Source organism: Corvus kubaryi, unplaced genomic scaffold, assembly GCF_017639235.1.
Source record: "Corvus kubaryi isolate FWS band 111438036 unplaced genomic scaffold, C.kubaryi_AGA036_p1.0 37396, whole genome shotgun sequence".
Taxonomy (NCBI): Eukaryota; Metazoa; Chordata; class Aves; order Passeriformes; family Corvidae; genus Corvus; species Corvus kubaryi.
The window spans coordinates 17,087,739-17,105,366 of NW_024581135.1; the positions used below are offsets into that span (position 1 = coordinate 17,087,739).

The following is a 17,628-nucleotide window of genomic DNA, read 5'->3' on the forward strand; positions in this document are numbered from 1 at the left end:
GGGCGGTGCCTGAGGGCCCGGCTCGCTGGGCCCGGGCGGCGGCACCGCGCCCAGCACCGCTCAGCGCCACTCCTCAGCGTGGAATACGAAACCTTTGACAGTAACGAAACCTTTTACAGTAACCGTGAGTTGAAAAACCCAGTCATAAACGCAAACAAGTCTTTCACTTTCCAGCTCAAAAGATTCTCGGGCTACTCACAGCATATCTGTGTTTTGGGCACTGGCTGCTGCCCAGGCACGCACTGGCAGCAACGAGGTGCTTCCTTGGTGTCCGAGGCTGTTGGAAGGTCTCTCCCTGAGATGTGGTTTCACCCATATCGTACATGTCACTGAGCTTCAGAAGCAGTCTTGGTTTCCATCGTGGGGGTTTGGGGAACCTCAGTGTGATTCTGAGGTAAGGTAAAATGGTAAACAGAGTGTCTAGATTACTGTGTTCAGTTTTGGTCTGGGACAAGTTCAAGAGACTGAAAAATTGGAGAGTCCAGAGGCTAACAGGATTGGAGAGCCTGCTGTATGTTTGAAAGAACTGCATTTATAAAATGTGGAGAAAAGAAGGGTCAGGCGAGATCCAACCACAGTGATGTCCAGGTGTTAGAAAGATAAATTACTTATTGGTAGAATTGCCTTTGTTAAGGTGTAGGGCTTGGCATGTTTCAATGATGTCAGACCTGAGGGAGGTTAACAAAGCTTGGGAATAAGGATGTATCACTGATAGCAGACACAGAGAATACAGAATTTATGGGCCTCAAGGACATTTGGCAGAACTCCCAAGGTAAGGAAGAAACTAATAAAGCCATCTCAGCAATTGTGTTCAGATTAGCTCTGATTGGGCAGAGGAAATAGGTAGGGGGAGATTGTGACCACCGATTCACAGACCACCTATTCAGGAAACCACTGACTCAAGAGAAAGTCTGAGCATGTGGGACTAATCAGCATAAGAAGCAAGGGAATCATTTAACCAACAGAAGAAAGAGTACTAATTAATATTAAAAACTATGTAACCTGTAGCCAATGAGCGTTAATGCCTTTGCTATAACATAAAAAAAAAGTTGGTAGTCATGGTGCTGGCTTTGAGGATTTGCCACCAAGCACCCCTTTCTGTGCTGATGTACTAGTCTGAAAACAAACCAGTGGGAGGCACCAAGTCAGAATAACAATTTAATAGGGAAATTTAAAAAAAAGGCAAAAACCACTGGTTCAAACTGACAGGGTCAAGATACAACCTGACACTCTGTTAGTCTGATAAGGTGGTGGCTGCAGTCCTCCTGAAGTGATGGATGTGGTTCTGTCAAAGAAATGATCCTGTAGAAAGGGCCTGCTCTTCCTCAGAAGGTCCAGTGGTGGCTGTGTAGCTCCTGTCCTCTGGGAATCCAGTGGAAAGGGTGTCTGTGGTGTTTGGAATCTCAAATTATATCCAGGATGGATTGCTTGGTTCCTCCTTCTGGGTGAAGCATCTCACAATGGGATGATGAGTCATGAGGCCAGGCGTTGATGGGCTCATTAACAGAAGACAGTCCGGAGGGAGGAGGCAAGGAAACACTGCCCCATGGGCCTGGTTTCAACAGCTCATGAGGATGGTAATAGAATACACTGCAACCCAGGACAGTTGAACTGTAAATAAATCCAATACCTTGATTTTGTGTGTGGATCAGCCTCTTGCAAACTGGCTTAAAGAATCTGTTTTGGGACACCAACAGTTCTCGAGCTTCTAAAAGTTGGATGATTCTTCACTGGAGTAAACAAGTCAAAGGGCAATTGGAACACGTTTCTTCAGGGGAAATTATGCCCAGGTACAAGAAAAAATTATTACCCACTCTAGAAACAATTAGACATTGGAATATATTGCTCAGAGAAGTAGTGGAAATTTTCTCAATGGAAATATTCAACACTTGGCTTGACAGTGTCCTTGATTTAATGTCTTGCTTTTAAAAGGAAGCCAGCTATCTCCAGAGGTCCTTTCTCAGCCTAAAATTTTCTGTAGTTCAAATTGTACCCTCAGCTGCTTGTCATGTTGAGATGTGCTGCAGCAGTCTGCTCTCAGAGGAGCCTCCTTCAGCTGGAGGCTTCTTTTGTAGAAGAATTTAATTTGGTTTCACTTTCATTTCATTGTTCTTTCTGCTTATCTCTGGTTTCACTGTTACGTCATCATTACTTTTTCATTTCTGCTTTATGCAAGTTTCCCTTGAAAGATTTCTGTAAAAAGCATAATTTGTTTCCCACACTACTTTTTCTTCTGCCTTCAGCACCTTATCTGGAAGACACATGAACCTTCCTTGCTCAGTCTCAGGAGGCCGCAGGATTTACTCGGGCTCAGTGTGTGCAGATGGGCTGTTTGTATGTTTGCTTTATCGTGTATGCTGTGGTGGTAAATCAGGCTGTACATTTATCCCAAAACAATCCTTTACTGGCTCTAAGAGTTTGCAAACATTAAAAGGGCATTTGACACTTCCAGAGTTAAAGAATGCCTCTTGTTTATTCCAGCTAGTGTGAGATTGCACAGATGATGGCTGAGCTCCTGCTCTGTCCACGGATGATGCAAATACCCTGACTTAATCGCTCTTCTCCTGGACTCTTACACTGATTGCTGAGACCTTTGTCCCTTTCAGATGTGATTGAAATGAGTGTCAGGGTTCATAGTAGTCGCTCTGACAGGGCAGGGGAGGAGCACTCGGCTTTCCCCTTGGCTATCACCAAGGCTGCGCTGTGCCACCGCTCGGCCCCGCTACAGATCCGACGCTGCCCTTCCCTGCTCGGCCGGAGCGCACGGGGGAAGCCGGGACGTGGCCCAGCCGCAAAGGCTGCAGCACCGCACCGCACCGCACCGCACCGCACCTCACCTCACCGCACATCAGTACACAGCACCGCACATCAGCGCCCAGCACCGCCCCGCACCGCGCCGCATTGCACCGCACTGCACAGCACCGCACAGCACCGCACAGCACTGCACAGCACTGCACAGCACTGCACAGCACTACACCGCACAGCACTACACCGCACTGCAGAGCACCGCACAGCACCGCACAGCACTGCACAGCACCGCACAGCACTGCACCGCACTGCAGAGCACCGCCCAGCACCGCACCGCCCACTATCACACTGCATAGCACGGCACCGCACCTTGCAGTGTACATTCTCACACATTCTCTTACAGGGTAAGAATGTTTAACAGGAGAGGATGGAAAGATCAGGGGCGCTGATCTGGAGATGTGGTATTAAGTGCAACTGTCACGGGAGGAGTTGTACCTTCTGCTGTGCTGGTATCGCAGTGTGCTGTGATTCTATTTGTGTCCAGCATTTTAGAGCTCAGCAGCTCCAATGAGAGGACATACAATTTATCAGTGGGCAAGACTCCAGTTGCTTCACCTCAGCAGGCAGCCAGAGGCCATGAAAAACAGTGCTTTTTGCTTTTTGTATGTTACCTATGATGCCGGTGAATGAGACAGGAGCTTTGATGAGTGCTCACCAGAGAGACGAAATTGCTAGGACACAATCCGCAGCAGGAAAAGGGAAGACAGGTTCATCTGCAGACAGCCAGCAGTGAGGTGGGAGACCAGAGAATGCATTTGCAAATTGAACTGCATGGGAACGTGGAAGGAAAGAGACATGCATTTGGGCGTATGCTTCCAGGAAACAGCAGAGTTGGGCAGGTCAAGACACATGACTACTGTGTGTTACTGTAAATCTGTGCCTGTAGGTGAATGTGCACATCCAAATAGTTCAGGTTGCTGCACAGCTTAATGATCGAAAAGCATCACAACCTCTCCTTTGCTTCGAACTAAACCCTTACCGGTAGGAGCCAGTGAACTTCGTTAAGAGCTCTGCTCATCTGTACAGTCTCACCTCTCACCTTTGAAGTGATTGTCCACATTGTTTTTGTACTTCAGCTACTTTAGCTCTTCCTGAATTTCCAGAAGACTTATCTGTATCTACAGCTTATAATTTATATGAATTTTTAGCTACAGGTTTTTAATGCACATAGCCAAGTGTTCCTAAGTCCAAGCAAACCCAAAACCTACCTCCTATAGTTCTGAAAGCTTCTATGGATATGTTACAACCGTGAGGGTATGCAACCCTTTACATCATTCCCAGCTTAATTTGGATAACAAAGACCCATTTCTATCAAGTGAAAACCAGACTGGACTTTGAAGAGGCCCGGCCCTTCAAAAAACCCCACAAAAACCCTCAACAAAATCACCTGCAAATAAAAGGGGCAATTTTTGCTGTTTATAAAATCACCACATTTCCAAACCCAATGGTTTGGAAACAACAACATTGGTTGTTGAATCTCAACAAGAAAAGAAGTGACCTGAGAAGGCAGATCTTTCTGTGGCAGGGAAGGGGCAGCTAGAGTGTTGCAACCAAACTTTCATCTTCTGTTTCTGCATTCCTTGGCAGGGAGCTTAGAATCTCCATAAAATTATAACATCTCCCTTATTTGCACCCATTTGATATTCTTCTTCTTGGTGCAAGGACAAGGAAAGGAACAAAGCCTCTTTGAGCCAAAAAAATGGAGTAAGAAGTGGAGCTTTTCCTTCACTTCGACTGACTGCAGTAGTTGTCACTCTTCCTCTTCCCCAATGCTCCTTCCCCAGGCCACCTGTTTTGCTCAGTCTCTTTGCAATAATGAGAAATACCAAGTGATGAAATTGGAAAAGGCCTTTTGTAAAGCAATGCTCATGCATTATACTTTTTTCATTAATTTTATTTTTAATTTATACCAGACTTTTTAGAATGTAGCATAACTACAAATACCTTTTTAGAAAATGTGCTACCTTGTTTGTTGTAACAGACATGAATGTTAGTTACTAGGCTGAGATAGATCGGAAGTCATTAACACTTGCTATCAAAAAAATTTCAAACAACAAAACCCCCCCGAAGGTATTTGTTATCCAGCACTCTGTTTCAATGGAGTATATGCAGGCAGAGATTCTGATTGGTCCCTAGTGAGGGGAAAGATGTGTGCTAATGTCTTTACAAACAATTCCATGGGTGAGGGTGTGGGTGTTAATGTCTCCACCAACTTCAAGACACAGGTTTGTTACAGAACCCAGACAGTTTGACTCCTGAAACAGACAAAAAGGTCTGCACAAGCCTGAGTTTTAGAATTTTGGGGTAAAATAACAGGTTCAAGGAGGGGAATATGTGGGAGGCGGTTCGGGCAGGCTGTACCTTCCGAGTACCTCAGCCAATGGAGAAGGGAAGAGGGCAACACGGCCGGGAGCTTAGGATAAAAGGAGGCTGCGCCCTCCAAAACCTCGAGAGAGAAAACCCCGTGGGCGTGTGCCCCGGTGGACTCTCTCCCTTTATTCGAATGAAGTTGCAGGACTCCTCTGTCTCCTTTTTGGACATAAACGTCTGGCGTTTGTGGATTAATTTTCCTGACACTAGGATCTGCTCCTGCAAGGCACTGAGCAGTGCAGCCCTCCTGTCATCGTGGTGGAAGAGCAGTCAGCCTGTTGTAGCATTTGGACCTTTCAACAATCAACAGTAGCATGAGGCAGTAGAAAATTTGATCTTGTATGGGAAGGGTTGGTTTATTTTTTCAGTGACAAAGGTATTGACTTAATTAATTTTGGTATCTTTAAAAGCAAAGGTATAGCAGAGCCATGCTCAGTAGCTCAACACTCACACTAATTTTAAATGAGGAAAGATTCACCCACCTTGGATTTATCTACCAGCTGCGCATGACTAAAGCATCATGTTTCATGCTGACCCCAACATACAACGAATGAATATGGGAAGGACAGCTACTATTGCATCTCTTTATAGCACTGATTTAGGACAGAGGGTTTAGTTTGGTTTTGGGTAAAATTTAAGTGCTTCCCCTCTAACTGGATTGCATGGTTTTCTGTAATCAGTTCTCACCCTAGACGAACTTCACATTAAAGCTGTAAGATTAGAAAATCATATGAACATTTAAAAATATTTGAAAGCAGCAATAAAAAGGTAATTTCCTTCTAAAAAAACCACGACATTTGAAGCAGAATAATATTTTAATAAAATTAAATCTAAGTATTCACAAAGCATTATGCACATACAGTACATACTGTATTTAAAGCCTACAGACCTTAGATCATTTTATTCTAATGTAGTCAGCTTTGGACACAAGCTAAGCTTACTCATTTTGTAGTAAGAAAGTTTACAATTGTTTCTGAAAGTGATTTTACATATATACATATATATATATATAGCTCTATATATATACTCCTACATGTAAGTGTAGGTATATACACACACTTGTGTGTATGTGTGCATATAAATATATATACACATACATACACACCTATGTACATACATAAAATACACACGTGCACACATCCAGGAACGGTGTGTGGGGGGTGTGTGTATGAGCATTGGAGAGGGGCCAGTCAGTAAAAAGAGGTAACTGCAAACAGCCACCCTAATAATTATAAAACAAAAATGTGTAAAATATTTTTAAATTAAAACAGATTGTAATAATTTGTATTGAACAAAAGGAACACAGTCTTCTGCATTACATAGAAATTAGGTTTATTGCATTTGATTATGTTTGTGTGACAGATGAAGAGTACCTGTCTGCTCATCACAGCTGAATTCTATGATGCAATTAAAAAAAAAATAACAATACAAAAACCCAAAACCAAAATGTAGTGGAAACAAATGATCCAATTTAATGAAGTTTTGTGGATGTGACCTATGGTGATACTTTCCAGCATATGGCAGTTTTCCTCTCTGTTAAAATACTGCCCTACTTCAACTAGTTTGGAAGGAGGCTGTTTTCTCTGTCCTAATTGTTTCAAGCCCAGAAGACTTGGTTACCGTATTCTTTCTTTAGATTCAGACTCATTGTGATTTATTATAAAAAGCTCACTAGAAGAAAGATAAATCAATTTTCAAAAGTGAGCTAGAAGAGCATTTTTCTTGAATTTTAGCTTGGTCAGGTTGGAGTTTTTCTATGTGAATTATTGTTATTGGTCTCCTATTTGCTCTGAAGACATATCCACAATAAAATACTATTTCCATGACAGCAGTAAATGGTAATCTCCATGCAACGTAAACTGTAATTTCAGAACATGCATGTTATTTAAAAAAAAATAAAAATATAAGGTGCCTTGAGAATGCTGGCAGTTTTACATTTGGAACATACAGTTAGTGTGTGTATATATATATTTACATCAGAACTGCTCAACTTTACCTTACAAGCTTCAGATTTAGGAAAATATACAGTACTTTTGCATATAATGGTATATTCCTTGTAGCCCCTGAGTCAAGTATAGAGGATTTAAATTAAAAAAAAAAAAAAAAAAGGAGAAACAGCCATTAAAAGCACTTTTATGTGAAGTAATAGTATAAAAGTACTATTTCCCAGGAAGACCAGGATCAGAAACATGCCTATGAAGACTCAAGATTCCTACAGTGCTTAGTGAAGATTCTGGCAAGGAAGGGTGCCGAACTGGCGGCAGACAAGTTTTACGAGGCTGTGGGGGACACTCTACAGACTGGTCGTGTTCTTGGTCTAAAAGAGAAGCCAGGTTGTCTTCTGAAGCTGTGTTCAGATGCACTTCACTTGAGAAGGATTCTTTGGATTTAAGTTTTGATTTTTCAATGTCTGAAAATTCAGGACACTGTAAGGGATGAGAAGAAACAAGATGGTAATAATTAAATTGGTCTCTTCCAGGCTCTTGTTCTGTTCAAAATTAGCACATTCAGATGGTTCATGGAAAACCATCTTTGAAAATTAAGCAGTGTACTGAAATATTTTTTACATGGTACTGCATTTGATTTAATGTATTTGAATGCGATTCTGCTGATTAATTGTAGAAGCCTGGATATCTTTTCCTCCCCTCAGACCTGCTAATATGACATCAAGATACACATATATGCAGCCCTTTCTAAAGGACTGATTACTCTTGAGACCCAATCTAAGAGTATTGATCTCAACACTCGTGAATATGAAGTTCTGTTTTAGAGCATAACTCCAGAATTGCATAATTCTGAACATTCTAACCATTTTGATTTCTTTTCTGATAACTTTTGTGAAAAACATGACAATAAAGTAGATCTGTCTGATTATACAATCATTGTACGAATCTCTAAAACCCTCACAGAAAATGTGGCCTCTAAAACCATGGTGTCTAAGCCCTCTGTGGAGATGCTAGGTCAAAATAATAATTTTGTATTCCTTGAACTAGTGAACCAGCACCTAGATTGGTATGCATTTCTTCCTCATAAGATAAACTAGGAGACCTCTTTTGATCTTATTGGACATGTACTTACCTGAGATGAAGGACTGAAACTTCTGTCTGTTTTAACTGATGCTGCAGGCTGAAGCTTTTGTATGACCTGGATTGCTGGCTGTTGATACTCTGCACCTGCTGTCACCATGCTGTAGGCAGGTGGAATGAGTGCTGACTGCCTTTGCAGAAGCTGCAGGATGGTTTGGATATCAGCAGTCATTTGGGATTCAAGCCTAGAGAAGGAACATGAAATCAGTAAACTCATATACCAGGAACAGATATATTTTACACACTGATTACAGAGGTGTTCAAGAGGGACCTGCACTTTACCAGTAAAACCGATGCTTGTTGTGGCATGACCATGTCTTAAATAGAAGAGAACAGTAGAGGGAGTACGGAGCCCTTCCAAAGCTTCTGGCTCTCCCTCTCCTTTGCAAAATATACCTGCGAGCTTTTCTCTGGTTTTTGCTATATTAAGAATGAGTTCATCACTGGGCCGTAGGTTTGCAACAAGAAGCAATGCGGGGGACTGGGTATCTGGTTGAAAATAACTGGAATAAATGTATTCTCTTCATTTTAACTAAATTGATTTGTGCTGGCTGAGAATGGGACATTATTTTGATGCATCTGACAGTGAATTCTGACATGCTAATACAATGCACTGAACTAAGCAGAAGTCACATTTGTGCTTTTCCACAGTTAGAAAAAGAAAGATGCTTCCAAAATCATTAAAAATCCAACTGCCCAATTCTCATTACTGTGAAAATTTATTCAAACTTATGCAGACCTCAGAATCAATGTCAGCATTTCTGATGTTCAAATCTTGTACCTTTAAAATATTTTTTTGCCTTTTCAAAAATTTGTATATGACTTCTGAAATACTTGAGCTGATTATGTTGCTCATACTTACAGTTCCATAGCACTGAAATGATTTTTAAATGGTCTTGTCAAAATCTGTGACAAACTCAGGAAAAGGTAATGCCTATTGTGCCTTCCCAGCTGCTGGAAGGCTACAGCACATGCTGACAGACTGTCATGCAGATATACAGCCTTCTGTACAGCAACTCAGCTTCTGACAGAGTAAACAGGTCTTTGCCAGCAGCCCTTAATGTTGTGTTACTACTTGGGCTCCCTATGGTAGCAGAATTTATCCCGTGCTGTCAGATTTTTGCTTTTACCAGCTAGTGCTGCACTAGTGTTATTTTGTATCTTGTTGGAGTTGTCCATTGCCTGTGTCATTTATTTATAAAAGCATCTGTGAATCCAAAAGATATGCCCAAAGTGTGTTTGGAATGCTGTTCCTTCCTTTATCGGGAGAAGCTGGTTTTGAGGCATTAGCTCTCAGAAAAAAAGGCCCAAACCCAGACTACTGTTAGAGTCAGACGTGCCCTACTCACCCTCTTGTTCATCTCCCTTGGGTTCTTTGCTACTTGCAAATGTGCTATTCTCATACAAGCATGGTGCTGATGCCACATCATGCTGCAGGAACAGCAGCATGCCACCATCCAGAGAACTTCCACCTGCCAAACCTGGGCGTTAACACCTCATTGAATAAAAGGCAGCATTGGAGGATGTGCATTCAAGATTATTTTTGACTTTGAATTAACTCTAAAATTGCTCCCCTCTTACTTTGTTAGTACTTGAAAGTTTCCTGGTACTTCAAATGAAAGAGTATCTCTGGCAGTGTTTATTCATCATCATTGCATATAAAGGTTTGCTTTCCATTCTCCAAAATTTAAAACAAATCCATGTTACCCAAACAAACAGGAGAACCTTAGATGCTTGGCCCATAGTCTCCATGAAATTCCAATTGCTTAAACAGAGATAACTCTAGGGACATATTCCCTGAACAGTGGCTTTCCAGCCCTCTGTGTCTCTTTAATAATTGAGTGTTATGCCAATTCTCTAACTTGGCATGGAAAAGTTCAGGGAGAAGTGACCACGCTTTTTAACCTGGCAGGTCAGATCTGACAAAGGCGGGAAAGGATATTGTCTGTTATATTCATAGAAAACCCAGCAAGGCCCCAAATCCCAAAAGTATGAAAAGCCTTAAAAACATGAGAAGAGTTAAAGAATAAAGTGATTTAATGAAATACATAACAATTTAATTCTTAGTTTATCAGCAAGAATTATATTCTCTCACAGAAGAAAATAATGAGAACTTGCATGATAAAAGTATGGGTAACTTTGAGGTATAACTTCAGTTTTGAGAACTTAAAGTTTCAGAAAATAAAATGTAACCAAAATACTACATACTGTTGATGGGGATCCTGCAGGCATTTAGTTATGTGACATTTACAGTTACTTAGATTACTTGACTTTGCTGCAATTAGAAATTACAGCAGTTTAGGGTTAAGTGTTAAAAATCTCTTTTTAATGCATTATGTCATATTCAGAAATGAAAAATACTCATTTGATTGGCTTCTAATAGATGAAGGAATCAATATGCAGTTAACCTAGCTTTAAACTGATTGCTAAAATATACAGCACATAATGCCAGTGAAGAGCTACTAAAGTATAATTAGGACTGAGTGTGTGTCATAGTATTTGTCATGGAAAAATAATGAAAGTAATGGAATTACAGACTGAAAATAATGAAAAAAAGCCACGCTCCTGAGCATAGGGCAATTTAAAATTAAGTGAAGTTGCATGGTAAATTACAGTGCAGGATGGATCAAAACTGTGTAACCATATTTTTAAGACGCTCTAAGCTATGCTGCTTAGCTGCCAGTAAAGAGTAATATATCAGTATTAAGCAAAGGTGATACTGGACTCTGATAAAGAAAGCATCATTTTTCTGTTGTAACAGGTATAAGTATTGTGCCTTTGCATACTTCCATGTCTTACTTATTATAGAGTTGCAAAAAAAGTTAATGCATCAAAAAGGGAATTCATCTGCAATACATTTTAAGAAGCAGGCAGCTGGTGAGTCTCCAGGAAAGAAAAAGTACTTCAGATCTTGAAGATACTGAAAATTGCCATTTTGTGTCCCTGCCCATGGCAGGGGGTTGGAACTAGATGATCTTTAATGTCCCTTCCAACCCAAACTGTTTGATGGTTCTATGATCTTGGGACAGCTCTCTTGATGAGGTGAGATTTAAATTTAACAATCTGAGGTGCCTCAGTACAACTTCTTGGTTAAAAAGTTGGTTTTCTAAAACAGTCAGCTGAGGGGAAAGGCTCCACTGCAAGGCCATTCAGAGTAGCTAATGTGTGTCCCTGGAGGTAAAAGAGATGAATATTCTGGCAATGTATCAAAAATTGTGTACCCAGAATTCCCAGAACTGTTTTTTCCAAGGTTCTGGAAAGCCCAACTTAGGTGATACATAGGCTCCTCAGAATACCTACAGACAAAACAGTGATATTCCCATAAGGCATATTTTTGTACTTTTGAACTTCTGAAGATCTGAACGCTTTTGGAAACTTCCTGCACAAACTCATTCCTCCTGTAGCATCATCAGTATCAGTTGTATTATGTACTCTTTCACATATAGGTTTTTTTCTCTTTATTCTTACCTGTTGAGTTGTTCTTGAAGTAAATCTAATCGATTCTCCACTTCCCCGTATATAAAATCACTTTCAGTTTCACAGATTCCCCATGTAACATGGGATAATGCTGGTTGAACTGGGGAGTCCTGGTACTCCTGGATGTTCTCCTCTTCCCAGTTTCTTTTGTTGATGTCTGATGAAAAACAAAACATATAAAAGTATAGATTTATATATGTAGAGTTAGAGAGGGATTGGCACCTCTGAAGCATCCCACTTACTCATGTTTCTCAAAACCTTGAAAGGCAAATTGGTACACTGGCACATTGACTGAACATCTCTTTTTGTTCCTTACTACTCCTTAAGGAAAGATAAAAGTGGTCATATTCATGCTAACATTTTGAAGCTGTAGATAAACGAGCAGCTTTGTCTAGACAGCAGCATCAGAGTTCTGCCACTGAATCTTTAGTTTTATTTCTGTTGTTCTACAAATGGATCCCAAATTTTCTAGAGGTGTTTTTTTTAGCAATTTTTTATTCACTGAAAATAGAAATTTTTGTCTAACCTAAAGGCATTAAATGATGTACTTGAATGTCTTTGATAGTGCACTTCAGAGGCCTGACTAAGACCCCTTCTCTTTCCCTTGAATGTGCTATTGAAGTGTATTCAATGCTTAATTTGTGGTGTAAAAGAAGGATTTGTTGCATTGCATTTGCAGCAGTGGGCATGTGGTACAGTGTATTGGAATGTCCCCTCTAGAGAAAGGTGCCAGGCCTCAGGCAGCTGCCTTTCTTACCCATAACTGTAACACTACTTGTCTTAGGTGAAGTGTAATATGTTTTCTCTGAGACAAGGGCCATTTAATGCAGCTCATACTGCTTGAAAAAGGATACTGCTTATTTTTCTCATAAAGGAAATTGATTTTCATTGATGTAGCTTTTAGCATCACTACTCTCCCACCCAATCCTTACATCACTGTGTAAAGCACATCTCTGAAACTCTTACAGTACTGTGGGGTGCCTGTCCATTTTGTTTAATTCTTTGGGACTCCTAAAAGAATGAAATATTCAGCATTGCTGGGTCAGCCAGAAATCACTTTGGTATTAAATGAAGCTTCATGGTAAACATGAAGTATCTGAAACCACTCATTATATGAGTAATTTATATTTATTTATCTCCAGCCCTTTGCAAAAAAAAAAGATGATGATTACTCCAGGTCTCACCCTATACCTGCTGTGCCCAAATTTCATCCCTTTTGACCCTCCTGGTTCTTGGATCTCTATGACCAAATACTGCATGTGACTACCAAACAGAGCTCAGGGACACTCCTTCCTTTTTCCTGGACTTCTTTCTCAGTTTACTCAATCTACCCCTCTGTAGATTTATTAATTAGTTTACATTCTCGGCTCTCTTCCATTTCTCCTGTTCACCAAGCTGTTGAAAGGTTACATATCAATTATCATGGGATATACTTGTTGCACTTATCAAGTATAGAATGAGGATCCTGCTGTGACCTTTGCAGAGCCTACAGGTGACTTTAGGTTGAACAGTGGTTTTTCTACAGCTCACCCTGCCCCCCACAGCCTTTGTTTACTTTGAATGAATCTGTCATGAAAACAGTCAAAATTGGTCAGAATCACTCATTCTTCTTTGATGTGATAAAAAAGACTGTTTAAACGCTAACATCTGCTCAGAGTTGTATTTGTAATTACTTAACTACATGAAGTTATAGAACATATTAAAGTTCTTATTGCACCTAGGCTGCTACTTCAGCATACAGCTGGGCAAAATCCTTGACTGCTTATAAGGTATCTGCAGTTGGATTTGAATCCCACATCAGTCCCTGAATGATTTGCGCAGAGCTTCTCCTAACACTTCTCTTGGCACCGCACGCTGTTAACTCAGCCTAGGTTACATTCATTTCACACTTGTGAAATTTTTCTAAGCAACCACAGCAGCTAGAGCCATGTTTCAAAGAGAAGAGAAAAAACCCCACAGTGTGGGTGACATGTAAGAGCTTTGTCCAAATGCTAATAGCTAATCCCTTTCAAACATGTCTTTGAGCAGTGTTTCTCTAAGAGAAAAAAAAAAAAAAAAAAAGAAGTTCCTGCTCAGATTTAGTATTTCAAGTAGATTTAGCCAGGAAGGGGAGCTCTCACTACATGATTCCAAGTGTAAGGGGAGACTTTGTTCTCTGTCTCTCTCTTTTTTTTTAATCAGACAAAGGTGGTTATTACATTATCTGATCTTTGGTTAGCAGGTGGTAGAAGGTTTCCTGGAGCTGTAGAGAGTGTTTGAATTTCATGTGACGACCTATAACTGATTTTATGCACTGGGCAGAAGGAAGAGGAAAGAGATTTAATCTTGGCTACACAGAAACCCGTTCTGCTTCTCAGGAACTTAAGCCAACAGAAAGAAAGAGATAAAGGGTGTCACAAAAGCATGTAATTTGGTTTTAGGAGGCACACATGGCCCAATTTGCAGTGTTCAAGGAAAAGTTGGAAAGCTCTCAGGAAACTGAAGGGAACATACTATGAAAAATTCTGGGGTAAAGTTTCAAACTATGGATTTAGGTGCAATGGATTTTGTAAATCCAGTAGATTTATAAGCAGTGAATTTCAAGAGCATTTCGCTGCTTTTTAATGTCCTGTAAAAAACAAGACATTGGTTACTTTACACAATAAGTCATTCATTAAAATCACAGATTTTCAACGCCATGGCTTATCCTAGGGAAATCACAGCTGGTTTTTGTCCCAGAATATGTATTTGGAAACTGTTATAATAGATGCTTAATTTGTGACAAAGCAAATGAATTGGCACTATAATGACAAAAGTTCACACACAGTAAGTAAGTGAATACTCTATAAAATATGGTGTTATTCTCATCTAAGTATCTTTTCAGGTATTCCGTATGTGTTAGTAACCCCAGAAAAGCCCACCAGCAGCTACAACTTCATAACCAACTCTAGTCTTCCAGGACTTGAAGAATCTTAGACTGAGAACTAAGTCAATAAATGTATAACTACATTCACTGGAACAATTAAAGAATCAGACTTTTAGCCCAAATAATGAGCAAGTGAAGATAGCATTTTTCCTTAACCAGTAGCTAACAGCTACAGTAAAATTCTCAGGTCTTCAAAAAGAGCCATATGTTTAAAAGTTAAAAGTTGCATTCTAGGGTTAGGAGAGAGATGTTTACACTGTTTCTGCCAAATTATACAATACATTATTAATAGTCTTTCCATTCATTGAAGTAATGACCAAAGCTTAAAACAAAACAAAAGATAATTAAATATGTATCAGTCACAGTGGTAATGAATTGGAGTAGCTTTATACAAGTGCATTTGTATTCAAGATTTATAAAGTACCATAATATATGAGGATACATAAAAGCAGAATTTTTTTCACAAGTTCATTATGTTTGTAACTACTCTTCTGGTAAATTATAATCAATCTCTAACAGCAAAAATAAGAATTTAGTTTGAAACATATATCAGTAAAAGCTAATCTTATTCACCTTTTAGGTTTTATAAATGTTGCAAGAAAGCTCATTATCTTGCATAACATTACTAGAAGTGCTAAATTATAAAGTGGAAAAAAGAGTGTGGTCTTAATCAAAACATGTAACATTTAGATATGCTAAATTTAGCTCAAATAAAATCTGCAATAGGTTGCCCTGGAAAATGTTGCTATACCTGCAAGGACACATTTCTGGCTATTGGTAGGGGAAAGGTAAGGTTTCCAATTGCAGTATGAATGCAACAAGTTCACGTGATGCAGATTTATAGGGCCTTAACTTGAAGAGACCAGACTTCACATATTCATACCTCTGAGATGTTAAAATCATTGTTTGGCCTGATTAATCATTAGGTTTATTTAAAATGATAGCCTAAAAGCCTAAAGTTTATTGAATGATAGTCAAATGGTTAAATTGTCTCAATGGAAACAGCATTAAACAATAAATATGTAATTCTTCCCTTTGGACTGAAGGAATTACAAATGAACTTGCAGCAATATTTAAATTGTATATTAATACAGAGTTTTTCATTAATTTCCTTTCACATCACTGAGAAAATTAATATTTTAGTATATTAGATGTAATTTTAATTACATGATTTAACTCTATGTAAAAGTATCTGAGATTGCTTAATATTTCCTGATTATTTGTCACATACAAAAGCTCAAATCTTTATTCTTGTGTGTTACTTATGGAAGTCATGATTTTTCTGTGTAGTATAATGGTACTCCTTTAACCAACAGGTGCAGCAAGACAGGATAGTATTCTTCCAAGCTATTATGAATTTTTTTTCACATAATTTTTGTTGTGCCTTGTAAATGCAATGAATAAAATTAGTTATCTGAAAAAATTTTTTGCATGTGCAACTATCACTAGGTTTAGTTAGTCCGGCTCTCATTATCTAGAATTTTTTACTGTCATCCAAACCTGGCACATCAAATACCCTTTGGGAGATTCTGTACTGCTTTGAGTGCAGTTTTCAATGGGCACTCAGTGAAGTCCAGTACCAGTGGACAATTTTGAAGTGTTTCTGTAAATTACTTAGGTAGTTCAGTTACAAGATGATTTACAGTAAAACCTAGAATGGCCTTCTGGAGGTTCTACAATCCAGTCCCACAGAACTGTAATCCAGTTCCCACTGAATTAAACTACATTAAGCCTCTTGAGAAATAATAATTTTTTGATCAAAAATATTTTTTCTTAAGCTTTTTGGAGTAAATATTATGTAAAGAATCAAGAGAACCATTCAGAAAATTATTTTTGTTAATCAGACTAAAAAGATGTCTGCTCAAACTTTTCTAAATAGCAACAGCTGGATTACCTTTGCAAGAACTGCTTCTTTTGTCAATAAGAATTTCTTCTGTATCATGATCCATTTCTTCAAAGTCCACCTCTGTGGTTTTCTCTGTTACAGATGGGTAATCAGCTATCCCAGAGAACAGGGGTTTTTGCTCATCTTCAATAGAGGACACAAAAGATGATGACCCACTTTTTTTCTCCTCAAAATGTTTCTTAACAGATTGATAGTATCTGGTGCTGTCTCCTGAGGGTTCAGGATCACTCTGATCATTCTCTCTGAAATAATCTGTGAAACAGAAATAATTGTATACAAAAATAAGCAATTAATGAAAGTTTATTCTAGTTTATTATGGTCTGAGGATGGACATGATTCTTATATCAGGTAGGAAGTTCACTGTCTGTTAGAAAAAAAAATACTTTAAAGCCTTTTTTTGAGTCTTCTATCAGAGGAGATTTATATTTCTTTTGAAGTCCTAGAAGATATTTGCATGTATGTAGTAAGGATTCTTAGTCCATAAACCATAACTCATTTTGCAAAAACTTGCTTATATCTAAACAACAAAGGCTTTATCCAACACAGCCCTCCTGTGTATACTTTTTATTTTTCAAGGAGGACAAAATTTAAGGAAGCTTTATATAAGTCTACAAAATATGAACTATTTCATTCTGTCTTCCAATTTCTCTCATTATTGGGCATTTATCACAGTCTTGACAGGCTAACCATCATGTATGTTAGACTAGGTATCAGAAATACTCATTTAAGTTATTCTCACATGAGAGCATATTTGTTGATTATTCTTTTCCCAGAAGAGGCATATATGTTAATCAACCACTCATCCCCAAAATTTCTGGGCCCAACTAACCAGAGAGCATATTTCTCCATATTTATTACAGGATTGCTATGGTAGAGAGAAACACAAAGAAGGGAGTTCCTAGTCTGACTTCATGGGATCTCCTCAAAACAACTTTGCAAAGTAGCTCAAATTCCTTAGCCTTTAGAGTTGCAATTCTCTGAACATCCAATCTTTTGAATAACAAAAGTAAACAATATTCTGTGATATATATGGTGGCAGTGTACCAGTCAAGTTGAGAATGAATCTTTTATTAATC

At 39.1% G+C, this 17,628-nt stretch overlaps 1 protein-coding gene and 1 long non-coding RNA gene across 7 annotated transcripts in view; one reads left to right on the forward strand and one right to left on the reverse strand.

The window, feature by feature from the left end:
* Window positions 1–3: 3 nt before the first annotated feature.
* LOC121670305 overlaps window positions 4–17,628 on the forward strand; it is a 38,747-nt gene continuing 21,122 nt past the window's right edge. The window contains exon 1 of the long non-coding RNA XR_006018103.1: window positions 4–124. This is a non-coding gene — a long non-coding RNA (uncharacterized LOC121670305). The remainder of the gene's footprint in view (window positions 125–17,628) is intronic.
* The window catches only part of KCNH7 (potassium voltage-gated channel subfamily H member 7), a 220,538-nt gene continuing 208,884 nt past the window's right edge, over window positions 5,975–17,628 (reverse strand). For all 6 annotated transcript variants that reach the window (XM_042040298.1, XM_042040296.1, XM_042040297.1 and 3 more), the window contains 4 exons: window positions 16,541–16,804; window positions 11,733–11,898; window positions 8,257–8,449; window positions 5,975–7,604 (listed from right to left, as the gene is read on the reverse strand). In XM_042040298.1, coding sequence (XP_041896232.1) covers window positions 7,338–7,604; window positions 8,257–8,449; window positions 11,733–11,898; window positions 16,541–16,804 — 890 coding nt within the window. In that variant the 3' untranslated portion in view covers window positions 5,975–7,337. The remainder of the gene's footprint in view (window positions 7,605–8,256; window positions 8,450–11,732; window positions 11,899–16,540; window positions 16,805–17,628) is intronic.